Source organism: Oryza sativa, chromosome 2, assembly GCF_034140825.1.
Source record: "Oryza sativa Japonica Group chromosome 2, ASM3414082v1".
Lineage (NCBI taxonomy): Eukaryota > Viridiplantae > Streptophyta > Magnoliopsida > Poales > Poaceae > Oryza > Oryza sativa.
This window is the reverse complement of record NC_089036.1, coordinates 32,231,985-32,253,805: the sequence shown is the minus strand read 5'-3', so window position 1 is coordinate 32,253,805 and position 21,821 is coordinate 32,231,985. Positions and strand designations below refer to the sequence as shown.

Here is a 21,821-nt window from a genome sequence, read left to right as displayed (position 1 = left end):
AGGAACAACTCCCTGGTTTCTCTGTCAAAAACGCCCTAACTCCACAGCCTATCTCAACCTGAACCATCTCGGCGTAACAGCGGCTCACTCGCAGCTCGCTGACGAACGAATGCTGAAAAACGAATGACAACATATATCCACATAAATCCTGTTCACTACAAGTCTGCACTCCCTATTGTCATGAATCTTAATCCATATCAAATTCGGCACATCAGTACATACAAATCACAAAGATCAACATCTGCTCTCTTTTTTTTTTTTGCCGGAATGACCGAAGGAGGTCATTCAATGTAATTAAGATAGGAAGAAAATGTTACAAGAAAAATTTTACATCGACAGCTGGCTGTAAGAAAAGTTTTACATCAACAGCTGGTTGTCGAGGAAGGATGTGCACCAGAGCACACGCCCCGAACCATGTGCCAACCGCCCAAACACACGCTATAGAGAGGGAAGCCAAGCACCGAATCAGCCATCGCTATGCGAGACCGATCTGCTCTATTTTTTCTGAGTGTTGGCAGAAAGGTAGGTGTCTTCAACTCTACATCAAGTTGGTATATAGTTAACTCTCCTGTTCTTGACGTTCCCAAGGAATACTCTCACAGTCGGATACTCTACTAGGATGATCAGGACAGTCTATAAGGTTTATCTTGAGTGTTTTCTGCTTGTCATCATCTGAAGGCACATGAAGATGAGCCTCCATGACAAGTATGTCCCAGTCATGATGCCGTAGGAAAGAGAGTACACCATCGTCTGCAGAACAAAAGACAATGTACTGAGCTTTCCAGAGCCTTCTTCGATAGGAACTAGTTGAGTTCAATTGCTTAAAAGAAAATGGATGTCTTAAAAACTACACATAAAGAAGTAAAGAACACGAATGATTAAATATATGTAGTTTGAGGAATATGAATTAACCTCCATTCCGAATAGCTTTGAATTGAAAAATTCCTGAGCCCTGTGGCCCAGACACTGGGAATGTACATGATACAGATCTTCGTCGATGACCCACAGCAAGAGATGCATCATACCATGGTCCTCTTACTATAGGCACCCCAATTGCTTCTACAACTTCTTGGTTCTCAGTAGCCTTTTTAATTGCCTTACTGAAAGCATTCACAATTGCAGGTATCACATACTAAGAGAACAGGAAGTGAATCATAGTGTGATAATAAGTCATGCATATTTTTTTCAATTTTAACAAGGAAACTGTCGGTGAAGTGGGCCCGGGGTATGCGGAATAAGGGGAATTTACCTTCCCATCCTGGCGCATGACCTACAGCATGGCTCTACCCCCGTACCCCGCGGGTCATAGGAGCGGTCAGGGGGCCTCGGGGTGCCATGTCATGCCCGTTTTGCCCCGAGGCCTCGGGGTGCCACGTCATGCCCCTCGGGCCCTCGCGCCGTTTTGCCCCGAGGCCCCCGCCTGTCCGCCATCTGGCGGGGGGAGCGAGCGGGGAGGGAGCCCAAGCCGAGCCTCCTTTAATGAACGCAGCGCCTCAACTGCCCCATGCCGCATTCAATGCGGTAGGGGCAGACGTGCGGCGTGCGCGACTGGTGCGCGGCGGACAGGAATGACCGGTCTGTGACCGGCCTGTCACCAGTCACATCTGGCTGGGCAGACAGCCGTGCCCCCACGTCGCATCTATCTCCGGCGGAGTGGAGGAAGGTATGACCCGTCCCATCGAGAGGGTCATTCGAAATCCTCCCCGTCAGAGGACGGCCACCACAATTCTTCATCCATTAATGGGAGATTGACAGGGGTGTCCCCCGTGTCAGACAAGGGACGGCGCTGGGCCCCACTCAAAGGCAAACCGTGGCTTAGCTTCCAAGCTAAGGCACAAGACATGTAATTAATATAGAGAATATTTTCCCTTCTCCCTAGGTAGATCTCTCAGCATGTTTGGTATCCCCTTAGAATATAAAAGGAGGGCCATGCCTAGTGGAGAGGGGGATCGGACTCGGGATCCAGGGGAGATAGCTTCTCTAACTCTAGCTTGTACATCTGAGATTCGGAGGCTTCCCGAGCACAGAAGAATCATCATACAAACAGGAGTAGGGTGTTACGCTTCACAGCGGCCCGAACCTGTATAATCTTATTGTGCGCATACTAGCTGATAATTTAGGGGGCGAGTACGTGACTTCCAGAGGCGAGCCTTTTCCCCTGGCCGAACTCACAAAAGGGGGATCCCACGATCTCCCGCTCGAGAGGATCACTCCTCAACAGAAACCTATGTTCCTATGCCTCTATAATATCATTATTAGGGTAGCAGAGCTAGGTGACAGATAAACAATGTAAAATGAAACAGAGCTGGTGTTCATATCAATAATTTACAACTCATGTAGTATGATGTAAAAAACAATCCGATATTCACTTGCATGATCTGTTTTACAAGGCAAATATAAAAGACCCGAATATACCAGGCACATAATATGTAGAGATATTTAATCGCAGTAGTTTTAATTCTGGGGAGATATATATGTGGCAAAATTCAGGGAACAAGAGAGGCTGGGAGGGAACTTTAAAATTCAAACTCTGTGAAGGTGCCGAGACTGCTCATTATATCATGTCCCAGATTCTGGGAGGGCTCTTTATGGCGCATTTATGCTGGTTTGTGTTGTACTGTTGTGGAGGAGGCACTTGGATAATTGTGACCAGCCAAAATAATGAATATCTATTCTTTGGGCTAAGCTTCTAGTTGTTAGATGATGAGGGATACTCGAAACAACATGGTTTTAAGTTTTAACAATAAGATCTTGCTACCCCCCTCATATGTATAAACTACTCTTAGTATCCATGTAACAGTGGTAGATTCTTGTGAAGATACCTGGGAAAATTGGCTGTGGACAGAATAAGGAAAGTTGTCCTCAGCTCTAAGATGTACCAGAGATTGGAGTGGAGGAGTCCTGAGGACTACATACTGAGTGCACATTTGGTTGACCATGATAATGCCTCTGTTTGAGATAAGTTGTGTAATTTGCTTGAGAGCTTAATGAAATCATTAGGGCTATATTATCTACCTTCCTTTCTTGCTATCTCCCTTCGTTTCTATCTTCTGTTAGTACCTACAGGAGACTTTGCTGCCTATTGTAGATTTGTTATAACGTAGTTACTCATAAGAAGCTGGGTAATACTACAGTCTAAAGTTTCCAATTAAACTAAAAAAATGTCGAACGCAGCTAAGATCCTAATCAGAAGAAAGTTGCAAAACAGACATAGTAACCAAACAACAGGACTTCTTCTGACATAATATCCTTCAACACAGTTACTGCCCTACTGGTTATATGTTGCATGGATAGTACTGATGCTCAAGCATCAGTGATTCTAAAGAGGAACACCTTAAAAAAAATGCACGAACTTGATAAACGGATAAAGAATGGCGGGATGGAAGAAAGGGAGAGAAATATGACCTGCTGCATCCATGGAATATAGCAAGGTCGTTGAGGGCGCTAAGCGCGACGCCGCCAGCGATGCTGATAACCCCAATCGACACGATCCTCCGGATCCGTGACCTCTTCCCGCCACCAGTGGCACCTCCATTTTCTCCGGTTTTCGCCGCAGAGTAGGAGCTGAATCGGGACGCCACAATGCACACGGCAGATAGAGAGGTCAGATCAGGTGGATGAGTCCATGGGAGGGGAGGGAGAGGTCGGAGATGGTTACCGGTGGGGAAGGAAACTCGTCTCGCATGGAGATGCCCGCGCCCGAGGGATACAGCCGGATCCGCGGCCGGCGGCGAGCAGGCGGAGTGTTCCGGCGAGCTTTCTCGCTCCCGCCGCCGCCGCCGCCGCCGCCATTTTCCTTTTAATTATTTTCCTCTCTCTCCTCTGATCTCTCCATCAGGTCTAATTTTTGGAAGGTGACGTCAAACAGGAAGCGCAAATCAGCCCAAGCCCAAGAGTCATCGGAACAAAATTTGGATCATGATCCAATATGAGGTCCATTTTGGCCCAATAAAATACGGATCGCAACCACAAATGCTACCCAAATATAGCCCAATCTGATTCTGCGTTTTATCTCCTATCCACGAACAGGGAGACGAGCCGAGACCTCCTCGCGAGTCGTCAATCCATGGCCGCCTCCGCGTCGGCGTCGCTGCGCCACCACCTCCTCCTCCGCCGCCGCCCGCGCTTCCCCCTCGGCCCTAGCCCCACTTTCCGCACCTCCTCCCTACCCCGCCGCCACCAGCGGCTCTTCGCCTCTGCCCCATCCTCGTCGACGGTGGAGAATGGCGAGCCCTCCTCGCCGGTGGAGCCGTCCGACGGTGCGTCCGTCGTCGACGTGAATCCGCCGCGCGGGACCAGGGATTTCCCCCCGGAGGACATGCGCCTCCGCACCTGGCTCTTCGACCAGTTCAGGGAGGTAAGCGAACGCCGCAGCTGCGCTTCTCATCTCTCTCAAGGAGCCATCAAGGGTTGCTTGCTAGGACTAGTTGCTAATGCTAGCTTCCCGTTTGCAACTGAAGGTGTCCCGCGTCATGGCGTTTGAGGAGGTGGACTTCCCAGTGCTCGAGTCTGAGGCGCTCTTCATTCGCAAGGCCGGAGAGGAGATCACGCAGCAGGTACCAACGCCGCCCTTTACAGTGCAGTGTCACTAGCTTAGAGTGTACTAGCTCTCTAATGTGAAACCGAATTGAAATTATCTTCTCATGGTTCAGAAATGCACATACCTTGGCATACATTTCAGTAGATTATAAACTTGTTGATCATGGTAGAATAGATCAGAAGGAATCTAAGTTTATGTGCTCTTTCTTTTCGTTTTTCCTCTTATACCGATGTTCTAGTTCTGTTTGCAGATCTATTATTCAAGTGTTAGTTACGAAACCTTGTACTATTGCTTCTGTAGCTTTATAACTTCGAGGATAAAGGAGGGCGCCGTGTTGTTCTGAGGCCTGAAATCACCCCTTCCTTGGCACGCCTAGTTATAAAGCAAGGGTATGCCTTTTTCAACTGGTTTGTTTGTGGCATGCTTGACTTACATTCATGTTTGTGGCATTTTCCATTAATTTCTGTTGAGTGACCGTTTCATCTTTGCCATATTATGAGTTTGTTCTTTGAAATGTGATTTTTCGCTTACTTTTTCTCCTGTCTAGAAAATCAGTCTCCCTTCCACTGAAATGGTTTACTATAGGACAATGCTGGCGATATGAGCGTATGACAAGAGGAAGACGGCGTGAACATTATCAATGGAACATGGATATTTTTGGCATGCCTAAAGTTCGAGTAAGTAGTAAATTCGTTCTAGTGTGAGATTCATATTTGTCCTTGGATTCAAGATGCCACTCTGCTACATTGTAGCACCTTGTTTGATTTTAATTGATTTAGAATTGACTTATTGTTAATAAAAATCAGGCAGAGTCTGAGCTTCTTCAAGCTATTATTCTCTTATTTGAACGTCTTGGGATTACATCTTCAGATGTGGGGATCAGAGTGTCCAGCCGAAAGGTAACACTTTTGTACATATGGCTAACCTTTTTCCTCTGAAAAATCTTTTGCAATATTTTCTATTTGGTTATTATGTTTTTACTTTTCTTTCCCTATTTTCCCTTTCCTATGCCAGTCTGGTGTCAATATTTCATTTATCACTATTGAAACGTAAGGTACTGTGAGCTGATGTGCTGCATATCATGTTACTACATGAGTACATGCTCACGGAGAATGTATAAATTACATATATTTTTCATTTCTTATGTGATGAGGAGCTATTGGGACCCAAATGGTGTAGTGACTGCCACTTGATAACTGCTTTGCATGTGTTACTGCAGTCTGGACATGTTTATTGACATGGCACCTCTTTTGTATGTCTGACCATTCTTTGTTTTCTCCAGGTCCTTCAGGCTGTGTTGAATATGTACTCCATTCCAGAACATTTGTTTACTGAAGTTTGTGTGATTGTTGATAAAGTATGGTCAGATTCTACTAACGACTTTCCACCCTTTACATTGTGAAATTCGATATTTGTACCCTGATGTTTTCTTGCTTCTGTTTGAATGTTGACAACCATCAAATAACATATAACTGCAAATAATAGCAGGGAAATTAGCAATGTAGTGTATATTCTTTGGCTCATTCCTGAAAGTTTGTCTAATGAACTATGGGTCATTCACATCAAATTCTCTAGTAAGGTCCTGATGGTCTAGGATAATTATCAACTTGCCATTCATCAAGTTTGCCCGAAATAAGTTCATTTCTATCCCCTTAACTACCGTCGGTCTTGATTTAAGTGAAGTTCTGCATATTTTCTTCTTAGCTATTCAGTCCAGGTACAGAGTTAAGGATAAATCACTCAATTGAGCAGCCCATGGCTTATACAAATAGAAGCTGTGACATGGGCCTTCTCCCTGCTTGTTTCTCATTGAAATTTATGGGCTTGTTTGTAAGATGATAAATTTTTGCACCTTGTCTACCTCTCTGGTGAAACCCAGAAATGGACCAGTAATCTATTATACAATTCCAGTCTTATCATTAATTGTAATATGCCACAGGCCATCATTTATGCCTTTTGCGTGGATACTCTTTTTTATAGCATTAGATGAAGGAAATTCCTTAGGTGAATACTTGCATTAATGCAATGTTTTGTTGATATCTTCATGTTGGCATTTTTTTTTCCTTGTCTAACACTTAGTTTACCATTGAACAGCTGGGAAAGCTGACTAGAGAAGAAATTGAGAAGAAGTTGGTTACAATTGGGCTGTCATCTGAAGCTGTGCTGGGTATCATTGAGGTTCTTTCTCTCAAGTCGCTACCCAAGCTTGAAGGTTTCCTCCTGACCTTATTGTTTGTTTTTGTTCATGGACTATAATTAATCAATGGACTGCTGCAAAATGAATAAGCTCGTTTGATTATTTCTTTAGATCATGTGCCAAACTAAAAATTGTATTTCTAAAGAAAATCATCAACAGCTACGTTATATTCTGGGATCTTTTTTTATTTTTAAAAAATGCTCTTACTCTGGCGATTTCAACTAATGCTATCCGCATTTGCATTTATAAAAATATAATCATTGCATCTTTCAGAAAGGTGGCTATTGTTCATCTTTAATTTTGGTGTTCTCATACAGAGGTGCTAGGCTCTGATGTTGAAGCTGTTGCTGACTTGAAGAAGTTGTTCTCGTTTGCTGAGCAGTACGGTTATGCTGATTGGATTTGTTTTGATGCATCTGTTGTTCGTGGCCTTGCATACTACACAGGAATTGTTTTTGAGGTTGTTGTTGAAGCGTCACCTTATGTTACATATATCTATATTATTGTTTATTCAACAATTTATAGGGTTACTAACAAAAGTGACAAGTAAAGAATTTGAGATTTCATCAAATTATGTTAAGATACGTTTCTCATTTGAGAAAAGGTGCAGTTCCTTCAGGTTTTCATTTTCAACCAACAATGCTTTCCTCTGTTTACAAGTCAGTGCTCTAAATAGCAACTGCATAGAGTTACAACTAGGAGGTAGGAGCTACCCAAATACATTTTTTTGAGATTATTATGCATAGTTCTGTTGGTCTTTGCCCTCAAATTATCTGTTGTAGATTCTTCCTCCTAGCATCATCACGGGTGCTCATATTTCTGTTAGGCTTTGCTCCTCATGACGAATGCTCCTAGCATCATATTTTATTATTTTGTTAGTTGTTGCTGCTCAAATTATCCGCTATGAGTACTCAGGATAGATGCCAGTGTTACAATAGCTAATTTAGATGAGAACTGCAATTGCATTATCTTCATCATTACTGTTGGTCATACTGTTAGCTCTTCTGACAAGAGGATATTTAGGTTCTTATGCTTCCTTTAAGAAAGCCGTACTCTCATCAGCTTTCAAGTAGATAAAAGGATAGTGACATCAGCTATCGGCTATCGGCCTTTGTGAAAGCTTCTCTTTAATATGTTTTATCCTTTGCCTTCGGAATTCTATTTTTTAACCTGAATATTGGATGCATCCTATACCATAGCTCTTCTTGGTACCAACTCTTGTTTCAATTTTAAGTTCTATTGTTCTATTCATGTAGGCTTTTGATAGAGATGGAAAACTGAGAGCAATTTGTGGTGGAGGAAGGTATGATAGACTACTTTCAACATTTGGTAGTGAAGACATACCAGCTTGCGGCTTTGGATTTGGAGACGCTGTTATAGTGGAAGTATGTCTTCTTTTTCATTCCTTTTGTGGTTTGTAAAAGATTAGATTATCCCTTTGATGTTTAACAAGTACATAAACAATACCTGCTAATATATAAGTAGACAACTGACGACAGCAACAGGGAATTCACAATCTACATTGTAGTAAGTCCCATGCGGTACTAAGAACATGAAAAGGGGCGGTACTAAGAACATGAAAAGGTTATCACTGTTAATATACAAGTAGACAACTGATACAACAGCAAATTCTGGTGAAATGGTTATCATTGTTTGTTTATTGCTGTGAATTTATGATGCATTTTCAGATGCACTAACGTCAACACTATAATTTGTATCCTTGCAGCTGCTGAAAGAAAAGGGTCTGTTACCTGATCTGTCACGCCAAATAGATGACATTGTCTTCCCATTGGATGAGGAGCTTGAAGGGCCAGCATGTAGTGTTGCTTCCTCTCTGCGGAGGCAAGGCAGAAGTGTAGACCTTGTTGAAGACAAGCGTCTTAAATGGTATACCTTCTGAATTTTCGGGAGTACCTACTCGGCTGTTATCCAAATTTGTAATGCTTTTTATTTCTACCAGGGTATTTAAGCATGCTGAGAGGATAAATGCTGGTAGGCTGATATTGGTCGGAAAATCCGAGTGGGAGCGAGGTATGGTTCGTGTGAAGATATTATCAACCAGAGAAGAATTTGAGGTCAAGGCTGGCGAACTACAATAAGAGAATTTGTGAAGGTTTTGCTTCTAATCCTAGGCCTTTTTACCTTCTTTATGACTTCATCCACTAAAGCTCTGTTGAAACACAGCGATTCATGTCATTCACACATAGGAGGGGTACAACTCGTAGGCACTCCATTATTTTACTGATAGAATGCCTTTATTTGCTACTAGATGATTTACACGTTTGCCGAAGGTGATTGTATCTTCGTTTGCAGATACCCTTACACTATAGAGTTCAGGAGTAAATAAACTGCAGAATACATAACTGTCATACGATTACTGCCGCTGTGAACATACGCACAAGTGAATGCACTGGCTAAAATGATGTGGTACCCTGCACGGCTACACTGAGTTTGCTAACTGCTATGCTGTACACGATACACGTTAACACTTACAATGATACACGTATTTGGCTGGACGGAGACGGAGGCACACCGGCGTCCGCACTCCTTCCGCGTGTAGTGTTGGTGTTCTACTCGAGCAGCCTGCGCGACTCTGCGTACCAGCGGGTGTAGCAGCTCTCGAGGTTGGGCCAATCGGTGTCCGGGCACGCGGCGAAGTGGTGCAGCCAGAGCGCCAGGATCTCCTCCTGCTGCTCCCACCCCAGCTTCCCGATCAGCTCATCCAGCACGGCCACCATCTCCGTCCTCTCCTTGCTGCTAAGCACCGGCGCGTCCGTGCCGTTGCTGCCGCGGCAGAGCAGCGGCAGCCACGACCGCAGCAGCGAGACCCGCTGCTCGGCGATGGCGCCCTTGTCCTCGTTCCCTCCGGGGCTCGGCTCGAATTCCCTCGAGTTGGCGTGCTTGAACAGGAACACTGCACCAGATGGAATGACACATCGAGACGTCAAAGGTAACACTAACGATCACACAATTCACTGAATTCAGTATCAAGGTTATTCAGTTCATGAAACCTCGTGACCACGGAATCGCCATGTTGTATGTTCTTTTGCAGTTGCCGGCGGCAGCCGTACACGGGCACCGGCACGTTAGTCTACGCTGTCTTAATTAGGTTTTGATTGGCGCAAGTTATACGCAAAACATAGGAGTCTTGTGATATAACGTACTGTACGTACCAGCAAGCCGAAGCAACGCGACCTGGAGCGTCGGCTCGGCGACGAGCGCGCGGCTCCCCAGACGCGACGCGGCGCCGAACTGCGCGGCGGCCTCGCGGGCGGCGCCGCACTCGGCCATCTTCTGCCCGAGCCAGAGCAGCTCGGCGGCCAGCTTCTCCGCCGCGGGCCCGCCGAACCCATCGTCCAACGCGGCGGCGGTCGGCCTCCACCACCGCATGCCCGTTCGCACCGCGCGCACGGCCAGCTCCATGCCCGGCCACTCCCCTCCCGCCGCCGCGTCCAGCTGCCGCAGCGTGCGCGCGAACGCCCCCGACAGCGCGGCGCGGTTCACGGCCCCGATCCGCGCCCCGCCGCCGCGCGCGTTGTCGTCCAGCAGCCGCTCCGCGAGCCCCCGCACGAGCTCGTACTTGCGGGAGGCAACGGGGAGCCGCGACGCCACGGAGAGCACGTGCGCGAGGGCGCGGCCCACGCAGCTGGCCCCCGCGGGGCACCCCGGGTCAGCACGCGGCAGCGCCGGCGCGAGCGCCGGAGGAGGCGGCGGCGGCGGCGGGGACAGCACGCTGAGGAACATGAAGAAGAGGGAGATGAAGGACTGCGTGGCGAGGAGCAGGAGCCTTCGGAGCACGGTCAGGGCCCGCGCCGCCGCCACGGGGAGCGGCAGGAGGAGCACCGTGGAGCTATCCGCCGCGGCCGCCGACGGCGACGGCGGCGACAGGGCCGCGAAGAAGCTCGCGGCGAAGGAGGCGAGCGGCTCCATTGGTATCCGGAGCTGGTTCCTGCGCTGCTGCAGCGTGTCCATTCTTACAGCCAGCCAGCGAGGAAAGCAATTGCAAAGACCCAACAAGTGACTGTGTGACAACTGACACTATCGAACTCAGCCTATATGAGGCGGAAGAAGCGCGCGCGCTCGCTGCTTATCCGTATAGCAATGGCACGCGCTGAGGAGAGGCGGCCTGACGTGGTTACGGCGAACGTGCCTGTAACATTACATGGGCTGGGCGGGCCTGTAATATAGCACATGGGCTGGGCGGGCCTGTAATATAGCACATGGGCTGGGCGGGCCTGTAATATAGCACATGGGCTGGACGGATTCAACCCTAACGACGGATCCAAAGTGGGGCGATCAAGTCTCTTCATACGGGCTGCTTGCTCGACGGCTCGACGCCGCCGGTAACTTGCGAAAAAGCTCGACTATATACAAGGCACGATATCATTATGACATGATTTTGTACAAAATATATCTAACCAAATGTTTCTTCCGTCATCGCCTGGCCAAAATATGTGGCTTAATTCCTATACAAACACGCCAAAGTTCTCGAATTCGTGAGAACATCAACTGATGACGACTCAGCACCGCGGCAAACTGCTCAATGCCTCACACGGGCAACACAAGTAACAAACGGAGCGAAGGAGCTTCCTCAGTCGATCAAAATTGCGTACAATCAGGCGCCTCTCAAAAACTCACGAGATGGCAGCTGCTCGTATCACCTTAGTTTTTTCTGCAGCCTTCTCTCTGCCAAAAGGCCTGCTTTGTTCTGTGGCTCCAAAGCTAAAGCATGCCTGATATCTGTACAAAGAAATATGCGAAACATAAATGTCAGCTCTTCTGAGAAGGTCCTTATCTTAAAAGCATACTTAATGACATTCAGTACAGAAAGCGGGGTCATAGTATAGCACCAAGCTCTTCTGGCAACCAGTACTTGATAACTCATTTAATGAGTACACTGGACTCTTCCCTCAACAAGAAGAAAATTAATCAGCTCAATTTCAAGATTCGTTCTTCCAGAGTTAAACTTATGCTTAATGATTTGTTCTTCAGCTTAATGATTGCTCCTATAAGAGAGAAGGTTCAATGTAGAGAACCTACATAAGCCACCAGCTCACCTAAATAGCCCTTGTATTTGAAGATAATAATCTGATAGCAGAACAATATCTTCACCATATTCTGCTTACCAGAAGATGAAAGCAAAGGCATCCGATTTCATTGTAAATGCAAATGTCATTGTAGTATTGTACAGATAGCAAGACAAGACCATCCAGCAGAGGGAAATTGTCCAACTACAATCAGCAGATTCTGGTTTTTATGATTTTTTTTCCTAAATTGCTGTTTCTGTGGATGCATCCGATGTTATCCACCTATATTTAAATGTTAATTATATTGTGTTTTATCCACGGCATATTGCTTATTTAATATTAATTAACTGAGAGAATTTTGAGCAAAGATCTCAGAATAGAATGCAGCAACCAATGAGCTTTCTTTTCTAGCCCTTGAAATATTTTGCAACAGTAGTGATTTGGCATAAAAACACAGTTCAATGCATAGGGTTAGCAGACTAACTAGCCACCATTGACATAGATGGCTTCAACCTTTAACCAGCATTGCCATATGCAAATAATTGGCAACCCATAGAGTATTAGCAGTGGTTCATTTAGTTCTTTTCAATATGCTAGTAAAATGTAATGTCAAGATAGAAAATTGTCACACCTTGAAGAGCTTCTTGGTGATTCAGAACAGCTTCTCTTGCGATCCCTCGTCGTAGATATGCTTTAACATTCTGAAAAAACAATGAAAAATAAAAGAGTGGGGACTTTGATGTTGAAATCATAGAAGATTACTCCCTCCGTTACTAAATAATTGGCACCATTGGCCAACACTATTTCAATTGTCCACTAATAATTTTTAAATGATTAGACTACGATGAACAAAAAATTAATGCTTATGTTTAGGAGAGTACGAGGAACATGAAACAAATCTTAAAATATTTATGTCCCCTTCTAGAAAGCTACATAAACGTACACAGCTTGTGCTATAAGATGTTACTTTTTTTTTCCTAAAATACATTTATTTCAGGAATTTAATCTCAAGATCAGATAATCCATCTGATATTCTGATACCACATATATGGAACCTAGTACCGAAAAAGATTATGGGGCACATTATCAACAGTGAAAAAGATAAAATATAAGCAAATACAGAGGTCGGATATTCAACATACCAGAACATAAATGATCTACAATAAATCATATGCAGAAAAGCATGGTCAAGAAGTAATATATTAGGATGTGCATTAAAGAAATCATATGCATGCAAAATGAAGCATGGGAATTTGCACCTACGAGACTCTGAACAACAAAAGAAAAGGAATGCTAACGATAGCAAGCCTTCAAAAGCTAAGAAGAAGTGCCTTACCTTTTTATCCAAGAGTAAGGCCTGCTCACAATCTGCTTCAGCTTGCTTATAACTGCACAGGATTAAAAAGGTATAGCAAGTACCAATTTCAGATGAACCTAGAGCAATCGGAACGGATGTAGGAAGTATACCGGCCAAGTTCCAGATAGGCAGCTGCTCTATTGCTGTAATATGTTGCATTTGTGCCATTCAATTTGATAGCATCAGAATAAAATTCAACCGCCTTGCTCCATTTTCGTCCTTTGAAAGCACTATTTCCCTGTCAAGGGAGTTCAAATTTCAATCATAGATTGTGGAATTTTTTAAAAAAGTAGATTAGATGCTGACAAAGTGTGCCTCAAAACATGAAATTAATTGCTTTAACCTGATGGCATCTCAAACCTACAACTATAAGATAACTTCTGCGAGATTAATGATACACATACCAAGAAAAAAAAATGACACCTCCCACAGTTCCAAAATAAGCCATTTAGACTTGGGTGCAAATATTAGGCATGACCAAAAAACACTGATTTTATCCAAATCTTTTTATTAAGATAGACAATTGTTGCTACGATTGATAGAAGAGTATAACTTCAGAAAAGGTAGCAAGACTTATAATTAAGAATATAGCCAATTTGAATTAGCCTGGAGGACTACTGGTCAATTTAACATCAGGATTCTGGAGTAGTCAGAGGTGCCAAACAAGATCTAATTTGCAACTCATGTCCTATCAACCAAACTTTAGTCCCTATACAACCATCACTCAGCAAAGAAAGTAAGAAACAAAGGGTTAAACATTCATAAAAAGAAAAGATAAAACCTTCTCTTTCAACAACTCTGCTGCACCAAAATCAGCATCTCTATTGATTACTGGTGCAGTTACCAACTTGGACGCCAAAACGACTTGTTCTTTGATGGAAGAAAACATATACAAGACATTGCGAAGAAGGAATTTGTCTGATCCATGTGCTGCTAGCAATGAAAGAGATATAGGATGATCATTGTGACTTCCTAAGGGAATCACAGCCTGCAAAAGTGAAAAGAGTCAAACCATGTTTTATAGCCAAAGGGAGAGGAAATACCTGAAAGCAACTATTTAAACTACCTGACAGCAGCCTGAAAGTGTAGCAATGCCTACAAATGCACTCATTCTATCTTCAAACCCAGGTGAAAGTCTTTGCCTTGCATTCCTCTTTAAAGGATATCCAGCTGTGGTTGGCAGAACTAAAATTCCAGTATCCTAATTGGCATGATGTGAAAGAATGAGTTAAGAGAAAACTCCATAAAGAAATCCTTTAATGCAATGATATTCTTTTGGCAAAACATGTTGATTTTAATTTTCCATGAATTCTTAGCTTATGGTATTGGTGACACGGTCAGTTTGGCATCCCATGCAACACATTTTATCATTTTGAAGAAATGGATATAACCAAACTAAATCATCAATGTGCTCCATTAAATCTTCTCTCTCCAATCTAATCTATGTTAAATGTATTAGGAAGTATTATCACTTCTCTTTTGCATAAACAAGTTGTCCTTACACATTTTGTTTTCAGCCAAAAAACACACAATTCACTCTTTTAATGATTGCATATGAACCACATAACTATAATGTAATATTAAGTTCCTGAAAGGACCCAGTAAAATGAGCTACCAGTAGCTAAATAGCCAGAACTAAGGGAAGAATTAAGTGGAAGAATACCTTTAAAAGATTCTTGAGTGCAGCTCGCAATTCATTTCGTACAATGTATAAAGATTTGATGTTATCACTTTTCGAATTGACAGCTTGTAGCACACGAGTAGAGGTATCAAGCCCAAGCTTGGGTTTTACAGTATTAACCCAATCCTCGTGGTTTGTCTTGAATTCATATCTGAAAAGTTAATTGACATATAAGTTTCAGTGTTCAGTACTCAGGTTCTTTACTACAAGCAAGTGGGCGAAAGTTGTACTACCGAATGAAACAAATAATTCCATGAAATCATTGATCGTAAGTCATGCAATCATAAAAAAACCAGAAGGCAAAACCAGCATCATGGAAGTGGCCAATTGTGCTGTCAGCTGTCTGTGGGAAAGGTAACAAATAATTCACTCAACAATGGAAGCTTTGATGTCAGACATCAAATCAATCATCTATGTGTAAATTTCCCACTTCCCACCGGTAGAAAGCAATCAGCAAGTCAGAAATCAGAGACTTCACAAGAAAACTTATGAATATTCTTACAAGGACCTAATAGTTAATAGCTCAATTCATAAGCTACAATTTAATCATCTGATAAAATTCCCCAACTTATAGCATGTGAATCAGGAAAATTTAATTAATTCCTCAAATAATCATCACTTGAGCGTTGGCATAACAGACGAAAACATCAGCAGTATAACCCAAATTTCTAATAATTAATACTTTCATCCTTCAAGGTCCTTGCTCAATATACCTGTTTGAATCATTATGCATAACAAAACAATCTATTGCTCCCTCGTTTCTAAATTAAAGCAAGGAAGCATTGAAAACAAACCTCTGTAATAACAGCATAACTGTTGAGAGTGCTTTCAAGGCTGACATTCCTTCGAGCATCTCCACAGTGGGTTCACAAAAATCCTTCAGGCTAGGTACATGTGAACTGATATACTCACCAATATTGATGTGCTTAGGTGGCTGATCTGCAAACAGCATGTGGATTTGAATGCGGCACATTTGTGTGTAAAATAAACAAATCTAACCCAGACAAATTCAAGTAAATGAAACATCAGTGTGGCTTACATCCTGGTAATGTCTGGATAGCATTTTCTATGACATTTACTGTTTTCTCGTTGGGGACCTTCAGCAACTGAAAGCAATCGTCAGCAAAAAATAACTGCCTTGTTTGCGTAAGCCCACCTGTAGCAGCTGGTAAAAGAACATCTCCAACACGATGCAGAACACTTGGATCTCGTGCAAACCATCCTAACAAGGTATAGAAAGCCGTGAAATTAGAAACAGTCTATATGAATTCCCAATAAAGAAATAAATGTGTTGCCACTTGGCAGTGGTCAAAGGGCTCTTCATTCTGAGTGAAGGTTGACCTTCCTGTCTATTATGGTTTTACAATGGAAAGGATTGTAACGAAGTACCACATCTTTCAGTCTGGTGAAAAATAGATAATGTCTGCTTTGCGTTATCTCAGATGATCTTTGTAGGGTAACATGTAATATATGTGGCAAGATAGTTCCCTGTGATTGTGAAGAGCTCCAGTTGTTTTTTGTATTACCAAAAGATTACTTCATATGTGTATAGAGTGAATCACAATCTAATAACATCCACAATGTATTTTCTTAAAAAAAGTTGTTTGTGTAAAGAGTCTCACATGGCCTGCAGGCACAAGTTCACATGGCAATTTGTGCCACAAAAAAAAACTGAAGATGATTGTCACAATTAGTACTAAAATCTTTCTATATGTAAATTACTGATGAGAGAGATAATACCAATCGTGTCTAAACTTTGAGAGTTTGCAATGGTCCCAAGAGTAGATACAACCCCATGAGAGGACTTGAAACAAAGTACACCACAGAAGCATGCTGGAATTCTTACATCACCAGTTGTATCAGTACCTAAAAGAGTTCGAGGCTTTCAGAGGTCAGGAAGAGCAGGCAATAACTGAACAAAATTATGGGAGATTATAACAAGAAAATCATAAGAACCAAACTCAGTTTGCATCATGGATTTATACATGGGAAAAATGATAGAAGGTTAAACAATCATTAAGGTGTAACATGCATGATGGAGACTCATTTTTGGAGAAGCAAGAAAAATAATGCATGAAAAAGAACAGACTGAAGACTGAACTGATAATCACACAGATGAAAGGGCTTCTGCTAACGATATCAAGCAGATAACATTTTTATGTATCATCACATAGATGGAAACTTTCCTGACAAGAATTACAAAGATAAGAGTTGAGGACATGACCAAGTAACCCTAACTAAAAAATATTGTACTACTATTGTATGCACTTGAGTCCATCAATATACCATCATATGGTAGATGTTACACGATGATCTTATTGTAACCACACCCACAAAGTTCAAAACTGGATAAATTACTTGATGATATGCCACAGGCAGATAATTGTTAGTGCCATATCCTAACAAGGTGTTAAACAATATTCCGTTGTAACGAAAATATACTTGGAAATAGAAGTTTGAAATGTCCAAGATAGGAAAAACCTTACATGATAGTCTTCATTGTAGAATATTAGCACTACAACAGATACCAAAAAGGAAAAATCACACACTAAGTCTCCATGAAGCTTTTTTTTTTAAAAAAAAGAAGGTTTCCATGGCATGATAAGTGAAAAATGATAAGTGGAGGTAGTCAGTAGCGGTCTTTTGAAATTATACCAAGAGCAAAGTCGACAAGTTGTGCAGAAACTGCCACAGCAGAACCACTGCATGATCCACCAGGGAAGAGTGATGGAGATGCTGGGTTGATTGGTGTTCCATTGTGTAAATTTCCTCCAGAAACACTGTCAGAAAATAGCGAATGAGTTAATATAAACAAATGTATTCAAAGTAGGAACAGTATAAATTTTCACCAGAGGCATTGTGATAACATGGTAAGCAACTAAGCAAGTACAAGGCAATGCATTTAACTTGTAGCGTCAGAATGTTTGAACAATCTGCTGTCTAGTGCAGGATATTTAGGCTATTTGTTATCTAATCTGTAGGAACAGGGGTTGGTTGTTCCTGAGGAATCTTTATTGCATTATCCAAAGGTTGGATCCTGTTACCACAAACATGAGTTGGGGTCATTCTGTAATGATGAATTTATTTCAAGCAATTCAACTAAAAGGTTATTAAGAATGCCCCCAAACAATGTGAGCAAGTTGTGTGTGTTCCTGAAGAACAAATTTAAACAAACACGCCTCACAAGTATGCCCTGCTGCACTTCCCGTTGTACACAGAATAACTTAATTTATCACTTTTCTTTTTACGTTTCCAAGTAGTGCAGAAGAGATATTCCGCGAAAAATTCAGAGCATTTTATTGAATTAACACCCTTCCAATCAATAATGCTAATTTAAATCATTTCATGTCATTTCCCCTTTCCATTTCCTATCAATGGCATATCCTAGAGTCTCAAGTACCCACACTGCGGCATCCAGTAGGCCAGTAATCTGGCATTAAACAGTTCACAATAGTAAGAGTCATACCAAAACCAGAGGAATAACGGAATTAATCATACTTAATAACCAACTAAAAGTACAAAATACAAACCCAAATCCGAGCTCATCCATGACTGTGCTACCAACGTAGGTGCCCCCCTGCTTCTGCAGCATCGTGACAGGAACCGCCGTGCGCGTGGCTGCCTTGTGAGTCCTCTTCCAGTCCGGATTCCCAAACCCAGCCACATAGCCCTCGATCTCGAAGCTAAAACACGATGAGAAAAAAAACAGGTCAAAACCAGGATCGGAAACCCGCGATCCCGCGGAATGCGGAAGCAGAGCGGCAAGCCTCGAAAGCTCACTTGTCGCTGGCCGCGAATGTGAGGCCCGAGAGTAGCTGGCGCGCGGCGGGAGGCGGAGGCTGCGGCGCCGGGGCGATCTCGAAGCGGTAGCAGAAGGCGCCGAAATCGGGGGGAACCTCGGACCTGTCCCGCAGCCACCGGCGCCTGCGCCGCGCGGCCTCCACGAAGACGATGGCGCCGGCGATGGCGACGCCCGCGACCATCCACACGCGAGTGCTGGTGTACCCGCCGGTGCCTCCGCCGCCCGATCGCGCCGAGGAGTCCATCGGCGAGGCGCGCGCGCTTAGGCAGCAGAGCTAGGGTTTTAGGTGGGGTTTAGAGGAGTATTCGAGAAAACATCGCGGGGAAGGGAAGCCGAGGAGAGGGAGTGGGGAAGAAGAAATAAATGTTCCGCGAGTTCTCCTCGTCCTCCTTCCCTCTGGCTTCTTTTGTTTCCTAGCGAGTGTGTGGGACCCGACGTCAGTGACGGGTTGGTTGGGTATTAGCTTGTTTGACAAGACGAACAGACTGTTCAATCCGTGGGCTTGTCATGGGCTCAATCTGGTGCTAAATAAAGGGCCGTATGATCCTCGTGGGCCCAATAAATTGCTGGTTAAATCATGCAGCAAGATGGACTGGATGTTTATCGCCTTGCAAATTATCAAATTCGAGAGAAAAATAAGACCGAAATGGCAAGTTGCCAAGTTACAATTGTTCAAAGACAGCACAAGTTTCATGATGCTAATAACAATTGTCCTCACTAATTCTTGTCGCAATCTCGATTGAAAACTAATTCATGGTAGGCACAGGTAGGCCCAGATGGCCCATGGTTAAATTCACCTCAAATCCAGGACTTTTTGTTTTGGGGGACAATTCCATGTCTTGTTTGGGGACAAATCAATGACTTATTCTTCCTATCTGACAGTTCATCTGATTGCAGTTGTCAAAGGGAAGAAATGATTAAAATAAAATTAGAAAATGGCAATGCTTAACGAGTCCTGCTGTTCACTCTATACAGGCCCCAACGCCTGTAGTACATTATTCAGAATAAAAATTGCCGGGACAGTGCAATTCCGACCACTTGAAAAAAGAAACAATTCTGTCCTAGCTAACTCATAATATCATATCCCAGTATTGTCCTTACAGATCCCATTAACAAATTGGCAAGCTAGAATAGTACAATGCAAGTACAGTGTGTGATAGATAATTAATGGCCAATATAACCATGGATGCTTTGACAGATTAACTATCTTTGACATTGTGAAGGGTGGCACTCAATAGTCAGTGCACACTTGGTTATCTCTTTTCATGATCCAGCATTAGTCATCTCTCATTGTAGTAATCAGATTCAGATTTGCAACACAAATGCTTTATCCACAAGAGCCAGTCTAACTATAAATGTGGCTGAACACTCGTAGTTAAACTGACATAAAGCAAAGAGGGCACGTTACTGTGGGTCAATTCAGTTACATACATACATGCATTGAACTTTTGAGACCTCCTTTGGCTTGGGGGATTTTTTTTCTTAGGACTTGCAAAGAATTCAAATCCTTAGTATTCTAGTCCTACAGTGTCCTTTTGATTGAAGGAATGCAACTTACAAAATCATATGGAAAATATGAACTCGTAGCTCATGTTTCTTTTTTTGTTTGAGAAGTCCAATGCACGTACTCTCTTCCTTTCCCTCTCTCCTTTATCTCTTACCTGAACGAAAACTTCCTCTAAAATTCCTATGTTTTATTTCCCGTGAACTACTCAAATGCACTAGTTTTATAAGAGCATAACATTCAATTCCTACGTTACTACTATTCCTGCCTTTGAAAGGAGCATGCGTTAATAACAGTTTTATCTTAAGGAAACAATTTGTTTCAAAAAAGAGTATATGCCAAGAATAGGAGGATACAAGAAAACTTAAATATCTAATGAAATGGTATGCAAGATAAACAAGTAGTCTGACCAAAATGGTTAGAGCTGCAGCCAATTACAGGAGAAAGCGGCAGCGCTGATAATAAGTTAGGTTCATGATGATTGTCACCTGCAGCAAGTGGGCTACAGAAACTCAGAAAGAAGCAGTTGCAGCCAGGACAGGGATTGAATCTGTTAAAATAGCTGTCGCGGTGTGTGGAATGGATGCCTAAACTAGCGAAACCGGTAGCAAAGCAGGCAGAATCGCTTTCCTGAAGAGTTGGACATAACAGTTGGGAAAAAAATGGCGACGTGAAACCTGTCCATCTCGCGGCGAGGCACACGTCTCCCTGGGTGCCATGGCCAGCCCTACCTGCATTTCTTACGGCATCAGAAAGCAACACTTTAACAGCCAGGATGTGATTGCGCTCTGCGTGCTTTTTGCAAACGAAATGGGAGCAAAATCTTGCAAGTATCATGCGAAATCAAAACTGAAGACTGTGTTTTTAAACTGAAAATTGATTATAATAGCTTCAGAATTCATGCTAAATTTTTGCTGCAATATTAGAACAGACGCATATGGCACGGCTGTGTTTCAGTTATGCCAGTACGCCAAGATAGCAATACCGAAGAACATCGACGCAGACATCATGGTCGTCCTTGTTCGATTTGTCTGATAGTCAATGTAGGACACTGTACCTCTAATCATTTTGTGTCACAATCTCGTCGTCATTAGCGTGATGCATTCGTGCTCAGGACTCCACCATTTGATCTGGACAGTGTGAATAATGTTCAAGTCACAACCAACTGAGGAGGCTGGAGTTGAGCTACTAACCATCAAGGAGAGATTGGATGAAATTAGCATTGGATTTGAGCGGCCCTACACTCAATATTATACCATTAGACAGTTGTAGTGTATGCAATAGTTTAGTGTGCTCGTTGATCCCTGATGGATGACCGAGTTAGTCCACGTGCAATTCGCGTTAGTCGTATCTGTTCTTCACAGAAGAGACAAGGGTCAATGCCGTCAGGTAAGTCTCAGATAGTAAAATATCCAGAAAATTTTGGCAGCAGTTTACCTATTGATAACATATACTACAAGGTTTCAAATATCCACAAGTCTGAGACCTGGTTATAACTCATCAATGCACAATTGTAGAAAAGAAAAAAAAAGGAAAGATAAAAAATGATGCAGAAAATAAAAATAATTTCACTGGAGGAACAGGAGAAAACAACAGGTGATCTGTTCCTGCAGTTCACTGACCAGATTGCATCGACAGACAGTACTGAGGCGATGTGATTTACTGAAATGATAACTTATGGCACAGTTAGAAACCCAAGTCCATAAGGAACAT

The 21,821-nt window shown here is 43.1% G+C and overlaps 4 protein-coding genes across 4 annotated transcripts; 1 reads left to right on the top strand and 3 right to left on the bottom strand.

The window, feature by feature from the left end:
* Positions 1 to 176: 176 nt before the first annotated feature.
* LOC4330768 (uncharacterized) lies at positions 177 to 3,836 on the bottom strand. The gene is made up of 4 exons (NM_001416904.1): positions 3,659 to 3,836; positions 3,406 to 3,564; positions 913 to 1,100; positions 177 to 750 (listed from the first exon to the last, which is right to left on the bottom strand). The coding sequence occupies exons 1-4, from the start codon at positions 3,790 to 3,792 to the stop codon at positions 560 to 562; spliced, it is 672 nt and encodes a 223-aa protein (NP_001403833.1). The 5' UTR covers positions 3,793 to 3,836; the 3' UTR covers positions 177 to 559.
* Positions 3,837 to 4,040: 204 nt separating this feature from the next.
* On the top strand, positions 4,041 to 9,106 carry LOC4330767 (histidine--tRNA ligase, chloroplastic/mitochondrial). Its single transcript, XM_015770386.3, has 11 exons — positions 4,041 to 4,357; positions 4,461 to 4,556; positions 4,841 to 4,929; positions 5,088 to 5,217; positions 5,347 to 5,439; positions 5,823 to 5,897; positions 6,635 to 6,752; positions 7,055 to 7,197; positions 7,994 to 8,122; positions 8,464 to 8,624; positions 8,698 to 9,106. Exons 1-11 carry the CDS (start codon positions 4,067 to 4,069, stop codon positions 8,834 to 8,836), a joined length of 1,464 nt encoding a protein of 487 aa, XP_015625872.1. The 5' UTR covers positions 4,041 to 4,066; the 3' UTR covers positions 8,837 to 9,106.
* LOC136355158 (uncharacterized) lies at positions 8,974 to 10,767 on the bottom strand. The gene is made up of 2 exons (XM_066307417.1): positions 9,911 to 10,767; positions 8,974 to 9,651 (listed from the first exon to the last, which is right to left on the bottom strand). Exons 1-2 carry the CDS (start codon positions 10,707 to 10,709, stop codon positions 9,308 to 9,310), a joined length of 1,143 nt encoding a protein of 380 aa, XP_066163514.1. The 5' UTR covers positions 10,710 to 10,767; the 3' UTR covers positions 8,974 to 9,307.
* A 318-nt stretch (positions 10,768 to 11,085) lies between these two features.
* On the bottom strand, positions 11,086 to 18,976 carry LOC4330765 (outer envelope protein 64, mitochondrial). Its single transcript, XM_015770388.3, has 13 exons — positions 18,583 to 18,976; positions 18,333 to 18,485; positions 17,458 to 17,582; positions 16,543 to 16,668; positions 15,842 to 16,024; positions 15,597 to 15,741; positions 14,785 to 14,953; positions 14,188 to 14,322; positions 13,903 to 14,109; positions 13,232 to 13,359; positions 13,101 to 13,152; positions 12,396 to 12,465; positions 11,086 to 11,477 (listed from the first exon to the last, which is right to left on the bottom strand). The coding sequence occupies exons 1-13, from the start codon at positions 18,846 to 18,848 to the stop codon at positions 11,395 to 11,397; spliced, it is 1,842 nt and encodes a 613-aa protein (XP_015625874.2). The 5' UTR covers positions 18,849 to 18,976; the 3' UTR covers positions 11,086 to 11,394.
* Positions 18,977 to 21,821: the final 2,845 nt, after the last annotated feature.

Bases quoted from the DNA above. Each gene is read 5' to 3' on its own strand.
- LOC4330768 (NM_001416904.1), bottom strand. From the start codon at position 3,792: ATGGCGGCGGCGGCGGCGGCGGCGGGAGCGAGAAAGCTCGCCGGAACA. The intron at 3,565-3,658 runs GTAACCATCTCC...GTCCCGATTCAG, and splicing joins ACGAGTTTCCTTCCCCACCG to CTCCTACTCTGCGGCGAAAA. The intron at 751-912 runs GTTAATTCATAT...TTTGTTCTGCAG, and splicing joins CAAAGCTATTCGGAATGGAG to ACGATGGTGTACTCTCTTTC.
- LOC4330767 (XM_015770386.3), top strand. From the start codon at position 4,067: ATGGCCGCCTCCGCGTCGGCGTCGCTGCGCCACCACCTCCTCCTCCGC. The intron at 5,218-5,346 runs GTAAGTAGTAAA...AATAAAAATCAG, and splicing joins TTGGCATGCCTAAAGTTCGA to GCAGAGTCTGAGCTTCTTCA. The intron at 6,753-7,054 runs GTTTCCTCCTGA...GTTCTCATACAG, and splicing joins GTCGCTACCCAAGCTTGAAG to AGGTGCTAGGCTCTGATGTT.
- LOC136355158 (XM_066307417.1), bottom strand. From the start codon at position 10,709: ATGGACACGCTGCAGCAGCGCAGGAACCAGCTCCGGATACCAATGGAG. The intron at 9,652-9,910 runs GTACGTACAGTA...CATCTGGTGCAG, and splicing joins CGCGTTGCTTCGGCTTGCTG to TGTTCCTGTTCAAGCACGCC.
- LOC4330765 (XM_015770388.3), bottom strand. From the start codon at position 18,848: ATGGACTCCTCGGCGCGATCGGGCGGCGGAGGCACCGGCGGGTACACC. The intron at 16,669-17,457 runs GTATAATTTCAA...GAACTCTTTTAG, and splicing joins ACTTGTCGACTTTGCTCTTG to GTACTGATACAACTGGTGAT. The intron at 11,478-12,395 runs GTGTGACAATTT...TTCTTTGTACAG, and splicing joins TCACCAAGAAGCTCTTCAAG to ATATCAGGCATGCTTTAGCT.